At 33.6% G+C, this 14,641-nt stretch overlaps 1 protein-coding gene across 12 annotated transcripts in view; it reads left to right on the plus strand.

The window, feature by feature from the left end:
• Positions 1 to 14,641, plus strand: part of CDC42BPA (CDC42 binding protein kinase alpha) — a 328,754-nt gene that overhangs the window by 157,012 nt on the left and 157,101 nt on the right. For all 12 annotated transcript variants that reach the window (XM_074262585.1, XM_074262586.1, XM_074262589.1 and 9 more), the window contains exon 6: positions 14,075 to 14,168. In XM_074262585.1, the coding sequence (XP_074118686.1) occupies positions 14,075 to 14,168 (94 nt within the window). The remainder of the gene's footprint in view (positions 1 to 14,074; positions 14,169 to 14,641) is intronic.

The raw sequence follows: 14,641 nt of genomic DNA on the forward strand, positions 1-14,641 counted from the left end.
ATCAGTTAGCCAATGGTATTCAAGGTGAACAAATAGTTGGAAGTTCATACCTTGGAGCCTGGAGGAAACAAATCTCACAAGTAAGTTAAATGCAAGGATCAAATATAAGCAAAAAGAATAATAAAAAGTCAAGTTAGTATAGGAGTTAATAGAAACAATAGCCAGGAACCCCATTCAGAGAAAGATTGAGGGGGAGCAGGAGAGGGTAAGCATAAGGCTATCATGAATGCCTCCCAAATGCTTCCCAAACAGCTTTTCCTAGGACAAATACCAAAGAATGTTTCCCCCCAAATTCCCACTTTTTTCTTCTTAAAGGGGTGAGGGTAGTATCTGAAGCAGAGGCATTATACACAGCAACACTCAGATGACCTGGGGTGCAAGCACCATAATGTTTAAAAGGTATTAAGCATTGGGAAAAGAGGATTACAGGTTGAAGAGGGTCCCTTAGAAACATCAAAGTAGAATAGAAATCCCATTTTTACGTAGAAAAGTATAACCCTTACATGCACAGATGGTACCTAAGGTCAAGTTTTGTAGTAACTTCCTTGTTATCCCCAAGGATGATTATAATTACATGAAATTATATGAGTCAAAATGTTGGTTTTCAGAAGGTTATGAAGATTGAAGCTTCAAGGAAGGTGGTGTAGAAAGAAAGTGAGTTTGTCAGAAAATTTTTGGAATGGATATCCTACAATTATGTAGGTAAGAAATCCTTTCTGGCAAGAAAACAAGGGATAGTCAGGTTAAAGTTATTCTCTTGGGGAGGTAGCTAGTACAAATTGTGTGGCAATCAGGGTGGGGAAGGTGATATTTAAGAATGGGATCTTTGCAAATAATGCATCAGGTCACATATGTGGACTGCCTTGGGGTTGCTGAGGGCACACCCAACAGTCCTGAATGCTCCCACTGCCCATGGAGTTATCTAAACTGACTAAAGACTAAGGAATTATCTCTCCACTGGCAGGTATCACAGAATGACACCAAAAGAGCTGGAGAAAAAATACTAGGAGCAAAACTGTTATCTTCAGAGTGTTGTTAAAGGTACATCTGGAAAAAGTGGAAAAGAACAAGAAAGAAAGAAAGCTAATCTTAAGTCTCTCAGCCACTTTTTGAGTTATTTGAGAAGTGAAGGCTGGGCCATTTCACTCTGCAAAGAGCTGGGCAGGCCAGAAAGAAGATCTCACTGGCTTGCCTCCGGGATTAAAAGCTAAGGTATAGAGCATAAGAGAATTTTTTTGCTGTCAAAAGTCCTCTTTCTTTCCATATAGCTCCATGAGTGTGTAAAATTTGAAAAGTATATTTGGAGTCACTATAGGTGTTCACTCTCATTCCTTTCCCCAGTTCCAAAGTCCTATTAAGGGCAATGGGTTCAGTATTGGGGCAATTGGGGCAGAAGTCATGAGGTGGGTGCTGGCTTTGTCTTTAAGGGGCTATTGAGAGTTACCATAGAACAACCTGGCTTTCCCCATTTTCAAGAAAACTGGACCCATCTGTAAACCATTCACCATCTGGGTTGTCATGTTACTCAACTGAGTGTTGTCAGGGAGCAGAGTAGCAGGGGTAAGGATGTGGTACACTATGAGAATAAGGTCAGGAGTTTCTAGCGGGGGAGCCTGATATCTGGCAAGCCTCCCAATAAGCAAGCCACTAATGCCCTTTGGATTCAGAAATGCTCTGAACCCGATGGTGAGCTTAGAGGCTTCTTCAGTTAGAAGGGCTGTTGCACCTAGCTGTTGTTTTGTTCATTGCATTTTTTTCCATTTCAGAAATTTTGTTTTACAGTGAATCAGTATTTTTTCATATCTGTTTTGTAAGTAGTTACATGCTTTTTCCATTTCATCAAATATACTTTATAGGGAGTTATATGCTTTTCCCATCTCTTATTGCAACGATCTCATTTTCTTTCTCCATTTTTCTTCTAACTCTTAAGATCCTTTATGCAATGTTCTGAGAAAATCTTGTGAATGGGAACCAGCTCAGTTCCCTTTGGAGCTTCTGGAGTTGGTTTGTCTTTAGGAATCTCAATCTTTTTTTGAGGTCTGTTCTCTCTCTCCATAAAAGCTGTCTAGGCGGAGAGTTATTTTTGCTCATTTTTTTTAAGTCTGCTTATTTTTGAAGTCTGCTCTTAACAAAAAGGAGTGACAGCTGCTTTAGTTTGCCCTGTGCCAGTTCTGCTGATTGACTTTTGATGCTGGGCAATAGCAACTAGGTCCTGTGTTGTTCCCTGTGCTCAGTGGCTTACAATTTGCCTTTTGTAGCAAATCTGCCAAACCAGACAAGGTTTGCTTGTAACTTATACTTATAACTTATAACTCAGACAAGGTGGCCTAAGAAACTCATAGAAGATTCCCAGATATGTGGAAGCTGCAACACTCTGGCTCCCGGTCCCATCTCCCAACCCTGTCTCCCTATGCTTGGCAGAGTGTCCCCCTCCCCGTTTGAAACAGACCAGTTCTGAAGTTCTTCCAAGGTGTCTTCTTCTGGGAATGTGTTGTAGTCCAAATGTTTGTGGGTTCTTTGACTCCAAAACCAGTTTAGAGGCTTAATCTGCTATTGGTTTGAGAGAATATCAGAGGAGAAGGAGGTCACAGAAGGTGGTGTCTGCTCTCTGCCATCGTGGCACCACTCCTTTTGAATATGGTTTCAATTTCTTCACTTGAAAATTGTCTGTTCATATCCTTTGACCATTTATTAATTGGAGAATGGCTTCATTTCTTATAAATTTGATTCAGTTCTCTATATATTTTGAAAATGAGGCCTTTATCAAAACCCTTGAATATAAAAATGTTTTCCCAGTTTGTTACTTCCCTTCTAATCTTGTTTGCTTTAGTTTTGTTTGTATAAAACCTTTTTAGCTTAGTATAATCAAAATTATCTGTTTTGTGACTAATAATGATCTCTATTTCTTCTTTGATCACAAATTCCTTCTTCCTCCACAGGTTTGAGAGGTAGACAATTCTATGTTCTTCTAATTTATTTATAATCTCATTCTTTATGCCTAAATCATGGACCCATTTTGACATCATCTTTGTATACAGGTTTAGATATGGGTCAGTGCCTACTTTTTACACTTGGCCTACCTCCCTCTGGGCCTGATTGAAAGGGACCTTTTCTGGAAATCTTCAAAATTATCTTCTGCTGGTAATTTGTTATACTCCCAATTTTCCCAATTTATTTCCCATTTATCACTCCAAAATCAGTTCAGGGGCTGGATTTGCTGTTACTTTTGAGGATCATGGTAGGAGCTCAGAAAAAGATGTATCTCTTCTCTGTCATCTTGGCTCTGCTGCCCCCTCCCAACCTTGGAAAATCATTTTATACTAAAATCTCTGGGCAGCATTTATGAACCTGGACAAGGACTTCTAGAAGAATCTAAGGGAAGCATGAATTTAATATTCATTCATTTATTTTGCATAAACTTGGCTTAAAAAATGTTTTTTGTTTGTCTCCTTCTAAGGAGGAGAAGGTGCCTTAGGGACAGAATAATCAGAGGTTTCTTTGTCTTGTAAGACTGCTAGACATCAGATAGACATCCCCTATATTATTAACATTAACATTAAAGGTAATATTTGGGATTCTATGAGACCAAAATCATTTGTGTATTTAAAAATTTTATTTTTATATTATTTTTTTATTAGCTACATTTATCAATTTTTCTTTCCCTTCCTCCTCTTAGAGAACTCTACTCTTATAAAAAATCAGGAAGGATGGGAAAGAGGAAGGGGGAAAAGGAATAAAAGGGGAAGGGAAAGAAGGAGGGAGAGAAGGATGGAAAGAAGGAAGGAAGGAAAGAAGTTATAGAACAATACTATTCCATAACATTCATATATCATAACTCATTCAGCCATTCTCCAACTGTTGGGCATACAGTTTCCAGCTTTTTGCTACTACAAAAAGGGCTGCCACAAACATTTTTTGCTTATGTGAGTCCCTTTCCTAATAGTTGCTCTAATTTCCTCTTCATTGGTAGAAAGTTCTTCCTTTTCATTTTTGAGACTAAAAATTTGATTTTCTTCTTTCCTTTTTGTAATTAAATTAACTAAAGATTTATCTTTTTTTTCCCCATAAAACCAACTCAGTTTTATCTATTAAGAAAACTAGTGATCATCCACATAAATCCTCAGCATTTTTATATATCACTAACAAAATGCAACAGCAAGAGCTACAAAGAGAAATTCCATTCCAAACAAATGTTGAGAGTATAAAGTATTTGGGAATCCATCTATCAAAGAAAAGTCAGGAATTATATGAGAAAAATTACAAAACACTTGCCACAAAAATAAAGTCAGATTTAAATAATTGGAAAGACATTCAGTGCTCTTGGATAGGCCGAGTGAATATAATAAAGATGACAATACTCCCCAAACTAATCTATTTATTTAGTGCTATACCAATCAGACTCCCAAGAAACTATTTCAATGACCTAGAAAAAATAACAACAAAATTCATATGGAAGAATAAAAGGTCAAGGATTGCAAGGGAACTAATGAAAAAAAACTCAGAGGAAGGTGGTCTAAGTGTACCTGATCTAAAGCTATATTATATAGCAGCAGTCACCAAAACCATTTGGTATTGGCTAAGAAATAGACCGGTAGATCAGTGGAACAGATTAGATACAAAGGACAAAAAAGGGTACATCTATAGCAATCTAGTCTTTGACAAACCCAAAGATACCAACATTAGGGACAAAAATTCATTATTTGGAAAAAAACTGTTGGGAAAACTGGAAATTAATATGGCAGAAATTAGATATGGATCCACACTTAACACCATATACCAAGATAAGATCAAAATGGGTCCATGATTTAGGCATAAAGAGTGAGATCATAAATAGATTAGAGTAACAGAGGATAGTCTACCTCTCAGACTTGTGGAGGAGGAAGGAATTTATGACCAGAGGAGAACTAGAGATCATTATTGATCACAAAATAGAAGATTTTGATTACATCAAACTAAAAAGTTTCTGTACAAACAATACTAATGCAAACAAGATTAGAAGGGAAGTAACAAATTGGGAAAATATTTTTAAAAGCAAAGGTTCTGACAAAGGTCTCATTTCCAAAATATATAGAGAACTGACCCTAATTTATAAGAAACCGAACCATTCTCAAATTGATAAATGATCAAAGGATATGAACAGACAATTCTCAGATGAAGAAATTGAAACTATATCCACTCATATGAAAGAGTGTTCCAAATCACTACTGATCAGAGAAATGCAAATTAAGACAACTCTGAGATAGCACTACACACCTGTCAGATTGGCTAAGATGACAGGAACAAATAATGATGAATGTTGGAGGGGATGTGGGAAAACTGGGACACTAATACATTGCTGGTGGAGTTGTGAAAGAATCCAGCCATTCTGGAGAGCAATTTGGAATTATGCCCAAAAAGTTATCAAACTGTGCAGACCCTTTGACTACTACTGGGCTTATATCCCAAAGAAATACTAAAGAGCGGAAAGAGACCTATATGTGCCAAAATGTTTGTGGCAGATCTTTTTGTTGTAGCTAGAAACTGGAAGATGAATGGATGTCCATCAGTTGGAGAATGGTTGGGTAAATTATGGTATATGAAGGTTATGGAATATTATTGCTCTGTAAGAAATGACCAGCAGGAGGAATACAGAGAGGCTTGGAGAGACTTACATCAACTGATGCTGAGTGAAATGAGCAGATCACTGTACACTTCAACAACAATACTGTATGAGGATATATTCTGATGGAAGTGGATATCTTCAACATAAAGAAGAGCCAACTCACTTCCAGTTGATCAATGATGGACAGAAATAATTACACCCAGAGAAGGAACACTGAGAAGTGAATGTAAATTGTTAGCACTAATATCTGTCTGCCCAGGTTACATGTACCTTCGGAATCTAATGCTTATTGTGCAACAAGAAAATGGTATTTACACACATGTATTGTATCTAGGTTATATTGTAACACATGTAAAATGTATGGGATTGCCTGTCATCGGGGGGAGGGAGTAGAGGGAGGGGGGGGATAATTTGGAAAAATGAATACAAGGGATAATATTATAAAAATATATATATAATAATAATAAAAATAAAACTAGTGATCTCCCCTTTTATTTTCAGAATTTCAAATTTGGTATTGAATTGAAGGTTTTTAATTTGTTCGTTTTTTTAGCTTTTTTAGTTGTAAGCCTAATTTATTGATCTTCTCTTTCTCTATTTTATGCAAGTAATCATCTAGAGATATAAAAATTTCCCTTATTCTCTTAGATGAAGTTAATTGTATCTTTGATTTCTTGTTTCACCCTTTTATTCTTTAGGATTAGATTATTTGATTTTCAATTACTTTTTGGTCTATTTTCTCCTGTCCTTTTATTGCATATGATTTTTATTGCAAGATGATCTGAAAAAAATTTCTATTTTTTAGTAAATTTAGTATAATGTATGTATATAGTATAATATATAGTAGATATAGTATAATATGTAAAATATAAATATACTAAAATATTACTATTTCTGCCTTTCTGCATTTGATTTTGAGGTTTTTATGCCCTAATACATGGTCAATTTTTGTATAGGTTCTGTGAACTGCCAAGAAGAAAGTAAACTCCCGTTTCCTGTTTTCTCCAAAAATCTATCATACCTAACTTTTCTGATATTCTGTTCATATTATATTAACGTAACTTCTCCTTAACTTCTTTCTTATTTATTTTGTGATTTTATTCATCTAGTTCTGAGAGCAAGGTTGAGATCCCCCACTAATATAGTTTTACTATTTACTTCTTCTTACATCTCTCTTAGCTTCTCTAGGAATTTGCATGCTATACATCCAAAATAATATGTTTAATATTGATATTGCTTCATTATCTATGATACTCTTTAGTAAGATATAATTTCCTTCCTTATCTCTTAATTAGATCTATTTTTGCTTTTACTTGATCTAAGATCAGGATTGCTACCGCTGCTTTTTTTTTTTTTTTTTAATTTCACCTGAAGCATAATAGATTCTACTCCAGCCTTTTACCTTCACTCTGTATGAAATTTAGCCATGACATTCCATTATCACTTTGCTATAAATGCTTTTCTTATAAACAGCATATAGTAGGATTCTGGCTTTTAATCCAGTCTGCTATCCACTTCCGTTTTATGGGGAAGTTCATCCCATTCACATTCACAGTTAAAGTAACTAATTCTGTATTTCCGGTTATCTTATTTACCCTCAATTAAGTTTTTCTTTTTTTCTTTCCCCCTTCCCTCCCCAGTATTTTGCTTTTGATGACCATCTCCCTCAAACAGCTTTCCCCCTTTAGAGCCCCTCCCCTTTTTTATACCTTACTCCTAATACTTCTATTTTCCTTTTTATTAGTCTTTCCCTTTCTTTTCTTCTTTCCCCTTCTATTTCCCTATAAGGTGAGACAAGTTTCTCTGTGAAACCAATTATGTCTGATATCTTCTCTTTGAGCCAAATCTAATAAGTGTAAAGATTTCTCTTTGCAGTAATCTCTTGAGACTGGCTTTCACTAATTTATGTGCAGAACCATTTGACTTCTTTTGTTTCTCTTCTTATCCCTGCATTAAGCATTCATCTAGCATATTGGAGAAATATACTCCAGACCCTCATCTTACCCCCATCTTCCTCAAGCTATTCCCAGCCATACTTTATGCTCTACCTTTTGAAATTCCTATTTCATAATCAGCAAAATTTTCTTCCTCTTCCTGATATTGAAGAAGTACTCTGTTCTTCATTGCTACTTTCAAACTCTTACTTTTACATCCATCACTCCACTTTAAATATTAAATCAGAATTTTTCACCCAAACAAAATCATGGTAGTTGTTGCATACATCCTACCCTCCCAAATCATTCCACTTCTTTTCTCTTTTCTACTGTGTTTCTACCTTCCTCAATTCTCTCCCTTAGGGAAGAGATAAAGGGAACTTCAGTAATAATAATGCCCCCATTACCTCCCTATCCTCTCATTTCCACAACTTTCTTTAATCCTCTGACCTATTCCTTCACTGCATTTCATCTACAAATACACTGAATCTCACCATTATGTTCAACGTTTCTAAGGTATCTATTCAAGCAGCTCTTGATTAGAAACCTATGCCTTGCTCAGTCCATAATCTATCATTCCATTAAGGGAAATGCTGTTAAATGTTTAACAGTGCCTGAAAACAAAAACAAATATGTACACATGACACACTTTTAAGTTTGATCTGCTTTATTAACATTTTCGCCTTCACTTTTTTAAGTCTAGAAAGTCAACAAAGCTATTTTAAGTCCTGGTTTGTAACTTATCACTTTCTGAGATATAAATGCTCATACTGAAAATTTATCAATTGAACCTCATGAATTTATTCATGCTGACTCTCCCCTCTGTTCCATCTCTCTTTTTTGCTTCAGCATTTCTAAAGCTATTCTTTGTTCTCAGAATCTCAATACCTCCATTTCTTTGTACTTTCTCAGGTCATTGTCCTCTTCTGAATTCGTTTTACTCCATGTCCAGTTTTGACCATGTTGGCACCCATTTCAACTCTACATTGTCCTCTGTTCTCAAATGCCTTATCTACTTGTCTTTTTACCTCTTATCTCTTATCCCAATTACTCTTCCCAAAAAGCTTCTCTACTTCTACTCACTTTCAGCTAAATGGAAGCATGTTGTCCAATACAAATTTCCTTTTATACAAATGGAACAGGAGTTTCACTGCAACAAGGCAAACCATTTATTCTTCCATGATTGATTCCCTATATTCCTGCCCACTATAATATTTTCTTCCCTCTTCAAGTCTTTAGCTATCTTTTCATTCTTATTGGACATAATTCTTTCTGTATTCAGCATTCTGGCCAAACTGATTTTTTTCTGCCTTACTCATTCACAACATCTCATCTCCCTTTTCCATGCTGTCATCTATTCTTCTTGTCTTGATTGCACTTGTTCTTTGTCTGTGCCATAAAAAGTGCTCTTCCCTCAAAATTCTATTCAAAGACTGGTTTCTGTGTGAGTAGATGCTCCTTGTTCTCCTAGCTGCTGTTTCTTCCTCACAAACTCTATCATGGTTAGTTATTTTTATATTTCTTTTCTTTTTATGGCGCGCCCTAAAAATCCTAGTGCAATTTTAAACTTATACCTTAAAATTGCATGAAAACATTGGAAATACTTTGTATTTATTCTGTATACACACATATATATTATTGTAATATCATTTACATTTTAGGAAATGGATATTTGATTAACAATATAACCTCCACTAAATAATGAATATGATAGTGGTGAGATTTTTGTTAATTATTTGTGCATAGAGGTAGAAGCTTGAATATATTCCTACTACTAATATATCAGTAATGTTAAACTTGTAATTAGAACTATTAGACATGTGACCATGGTCAAGACAATTAATTGTAGTAGTACAAGCAAGAGATATTGAAGTGATAAAAGTATCCTGTGAGAGAAATAACGTTATAGAAGTAGATTTTAAAAAGACTCGACAATAATTAGATAGGCAAGATGAGGAAGAGGAAAGAATTGTCAACACTGAATTTGAAAATAAGAGAGTATTTTACATTGTGTCGCTAGTGCTTAAACATCGTAGTTGACATGTAGGTGGTGTTTAATTCTTATTAATTGATTGAATCACAGGTTAGAGTCAAATGACACTAATGCTCTTTGGAATTTTTCTTTTATCAATCAGAAGATGAATATAGCTCCTAAAAAATGTAAAGCCCATTGCCAAGAAAAGATAGTATTATCTTTATGGGATCTTATATGTGTGTGTTGTGCATATGTATATTCATACACAAACTTATTTATCTCATTAGCCATTAGGCATTTATCATTTTAATTCACAATTGAATTACAGTTTATTTTATTATATCATTTTATTTAATTATTGTTTTAAAATAATTTTTCTCAGCTAAATTACAATTTATTTTATTATCATTTTTAAAAATAAGTAATTAAATAAGTTAAATGAATTAGTAAATTAAATAAAAAATAAATTAAATTAATAAATAAATAATTTTTGCCACTTTCTAACTATTGAATAGGAAGATAAAATCATAAAATATTATTTTCAGCATTGATCTTGTTCTTTATGTCCCAACTATATATTTTAAAACACTTACTGGTTAAACCCTATTTTCACAGCTTTATGGATTGAGATCATTTTAGAACCAAGGAAGAAACTTATATTTGCATCTTCATTGATTCATTAATCAAAATAATTTTGCATCTGTAATAGAATGGATGTTCATCAAATTCATTGTGGTATAGTATTGCTCATTTCACAGTAAAAAAAAAAAAAAAAAAGTGAACCTTAGATTGAGTCATCCAAAGGGATAAAGCTGAAATTAGAATGTGTTCATAGATGTTTGTTGTTTATTTTACAAATTCAGAGTCTGAATCTAGGTCCTCTCTCTCCAAATGCATTGCCTTTTCAACATTCCATTTCTGTGGATAGATTGTGATTGGCATCATCAGATGGAATATCTGTTAATGAGATTTCATATTCATTGGAATACTAGAGTATTTGGTCACATTGTAGCCTGGGATTTGAGCTTTTTAATTATAGTTATTATGATGCTATTTTTGTATAATTGAATTTATTTTAGAATACATGCCCTTCAGATAATTTCAGTTTTTATTAAACTTTAGAGCTATTTAAGTCAGACTACTGCATTAAAAACATAAAGCATCACAGACTCCTTTCTCTTAATTAAACTCTTTTCTGGATGGTTACTTTGCTTCTCTCTATCTCTACTGTTGTCACAACCACTTTCCAAGGTAAATAAAGATGCTTTGGGTCAGTTTTGAAAGGGTACTTCTCTAGTTCTCTTCCTTCATATTAGTTGTGTTATGTAAGGGGAAAGAGTAGTGAGCATTATTAGCTGACAGATTAATAGGCTTCCTTTAGGAATTGTCCATTCAAAAGTAACACTTTTATCTCTCTAGTAGAACATGTTTTATGGAAATTATATATATCATAGAGACTCACAAGAAAATGGGGATCATCTCTCTCCTTGTTGGCCACAGTGTTTGGCAATGTCACTGTAAAACTAATGAATTTAAAATGTCTTTTAAAATTTTTCTACTTTCAAAATAAATGAGAATAGCTTACATAAGCTTAATCTTTTTTATTTTTATTTTTCAAAAAAAAAAAAAAAAGGTTGCCTGAAAAATAGTTTTTGGCATGAAAAAGATATCCTTCTTCCTTTTTAAGGCCTCTTTTATTTCACATTTTAAATTATTATTTTACTAGTATGAGATTTATCTTTACAGAAACTTTGATTATAATAAAATCCTGCTATGCTGTATAATTCATTACTGAGGTTTTAATTTACTACACTTAATTTCCTTTGATAACTCCAAATCTAGATCTTCCCAGTAATTTGTGACATTGATTTATGGCTTAGAAAACAAGGTGTTTTGATCATATAATGAGAACAATGGAAAAGGGATTTATATTTCAGATAGTAGGTTTGTGTTTATGTAAATATAGAGAAAAATATTCTATAAACATTGTGTGGATCCTTCATGATGTATTTATGGGAAGGAGAGATGAACAAGAGTTGCACAGAATGAAAAGGTAGTGTTGAAATATCATCTGTATTGTTAGAAAGTTAGATTGAGTCAACTGCTGTTCTATAATTCATCCAAATCGTTCATTTACTTAAGAAAGTTGTTGTGGCAACAGCAGAACCTAAGTAACCTTTCTGAAGAGATGAATTTATGGAGTTATAGTAGCTTGGACATTTCACTATTTTGCTTTATTTTGAAGCGATTAATTTTTTATGGTTAAATAGATCTTTTAAAAACCATTATTATAATTCAAGATGAGAGAATTAATCTATGTGCTATTTTATTAGTCCACGAAAAGTTCAAACATACATTGAACCACATTATCTTTTTTTTTTGTACCTTTCAAGTATGTAGGCAACAATTACCATGCTTTTTTTTAAAAAAAAAAACAAACATGTATGATAAATACAGACCTAACATAGTTCTAAATTTGGTAAGAGTGGTCCAGACATCAGCGTGAAAGAAATGTGAGCTAAAGATGGCCATAATTTAACCCAAATAGAGATTATTCTTACTCCCATGTTAAAGTAATTTAGAATTGCCATCATTAAATTCATGAAAAGGTATGATACTCAAATGAAGGTGGCCTAGCTATACCTGATCTAGAACTATATTATAAAGCAGCAGTCACCAAAACCATTTGGTATTGGCTAAGAAATAGACTAGTTGATCAGTGGAATAGGTTAGGTTCACAGGACAAAATGGTGTACAATTATAGCAATCTAGTGTTTGACAAACCCAAAGATCCCAACTTTTGGGATAAGAATTCGTTATTTGACAAAAACTGCTGGGAAAATTGGAAATTAGTATGGCAGAAATTAGATATGGACCCACACTTAACACCACATACTAAGGTAAGATCAAAATGGGTCCATGATTTAAGCATAAAGAATGAGATCATAAATAGATTAGAGAAACAGAGGATAGTCTACCTCTCAGACCTGTGGAGGAGGAAGGAACTTGTGACCAAAGGAGAACTAGAGATCATTATTGATCACAAAATAGAAAATTTTGATTGCATCAAATTAAAAAGCTTTTGTACAAACAAAACTAGTGCAAACAAGATTAGAAGGGAAGTAACAAATTGGGAAAATATTTTTACAGTTAAAGGTTCTGATAAAGGCCTCATTTCCAAAATATATAGAGAACTGATTCTAATTTATAAGAAATCAAGACATTCTCCAACTGATAAATGGTCAAAAGATATGAACAGACAATTTTCAGATGATGAAATTGAAACTATTTCCACTCATATGAAAGTCTTCCAAATCATTACTGATCAGAGAAATGTAAATTAAGACAACTCTGAGATACCACTACACACCTGTCAGATTGGCTAAGATAACAGGAAAAATAATGATGAATGTCAGAGGGGCTGTGGGAAAACTGGGACACTGATACATTGTTGGTAGAGTTGTGAAAGAATCCAACCATTCTGGAGAGCAATCTGGAATTATGTCCAAAAAGCTATCAAACTGTGCATACCCTACTGGGCATATACCCCAAAGAAATACTAAAGAGGGGAAAGGGACCTGTATGTGCAGGAATGTTTGTGGCAGCCCTTTTTGTAGTGGCTAGAAACTGGAAAATGAATGGATACCCATCAATTGGAGAATGATTGGGTAAATTATTGTATGGCATGAGAATGTTATGGAATATTATTGCTCTGTGAGAAATGACCAGTAGGATGAGATTTACATGAACTGATGCTAAATGAAATGAGCAGAACCAGGAGATTATACACTTCAACAACAATAGTGTATGAGGATGTATTCTGATGGAATGGGATATCTTCAACATAGAGAAGAGCTAATCCAATTCCTCTTGATCAATGATGGACAGAATCAGCTACACCCAGAGAAGTTAACACTGGGTCCCAGGTTACTTTTACCTTCTAAATCCAATTCTTCCTGTGCAACAAGAAATTCGGTTCTGCACACACATATTGTATCTAGGATATACTATAACACATTTAACATGTATGGGATTGCCTGTCATCTAGGGGAGGGGGTAGAGGGAAGGAGGGGAAAATTCAGAACAGAAATGAATACAAGGTATAATGTTTTTAAAAAATTACCCACGCATATGTACTGTCAAAAAATTATAATTATAAAATTAATTTTAAAAATCTACATTGGAAAAAAAAGAAAGAAAAGGTATGATACTACTTTTTAATATCCTAGCAATTAAAAAAATAGCAAATATAAAACTATTACATTTTTATTTAGCTTCTAAACTGAACTAAAATGTAGAAGTCATGCAAAAAGCTGCTGCTTATCAGAGGTAGAGGGGAAAACTCTGCTCATACAGATTATTTTATATCCCCTGGTCCATAAGAGTATATGGAATATATTGCTCTCTTGTTGGAAAAAGAATGATTGCAACTGACAAGTAAATTACTGAGTGGATTCAGAAATTCTTCAGAAATTAAAAAAAACAGTTAAAGATTAATCTTATTAAGTGATATTTTATTTTTACTTTTCCATATCTAAAACTTTAATGCATTTTTTTTTACAGGGATATTAAACCTGATAATATTCTGATGGATGTGAATGGTCATATTCGATTAGCGGATTTTGGTTCTTGCTTGAAACTCATGGAAGATGGAACAGTATGTATATTTGGGAAAATGTAGTCTCACAAATTTCTATTGTAATATTTTTTCTTTACTCATGTGCTTTAGAAATCCTTTCTGGAAACTATTTGATATAATAGAGTTTTCCTATGAAGTCATTTTTCTAAAATTTTTTTGTTTTAAACTTAATAGTCATTCTCAGAATAAAACCAACAGAATAAGGAATGAAATCAGATGGGTAAGAAAAACTCATAATTTTTGTTCATTAGCCAAAAAATTATATAAATTTAAACAAAATAATTCTTATTTGCTTTTATGCCCTCTTTTTATTATTCATTTTTCTGTGTCTTTGGCAGATTTTATTTCAGATTTTTTTTATAGCCATAATCAATATGTTTTAATTTTGTTTTCTTTACATTACTGTGGTCTTTCTGTGTTTCTTGCAATTCTCATGTTTGTCATTTTTGTGTTATCCTTAATTCCATCAGGAAGGCAGTATGGCATAGAGA

This window comes from Sminthopsis crassicaudata, chromosome 4, assembly GCF_048593235.1.
Source record: "Sminthopsis crassicaudata isolate SCR6 chromosome 4, ASM4859323v1, whole genome shotgun sequence".
In the NCBI taxonomy this organism is placed as follows: Eukaryota; Metazoa; Chordata; class Mammalia; order Dasyuromorphia; family Dasyuridae; genus Sminthopsis; species Sminthopsis crassicaudata.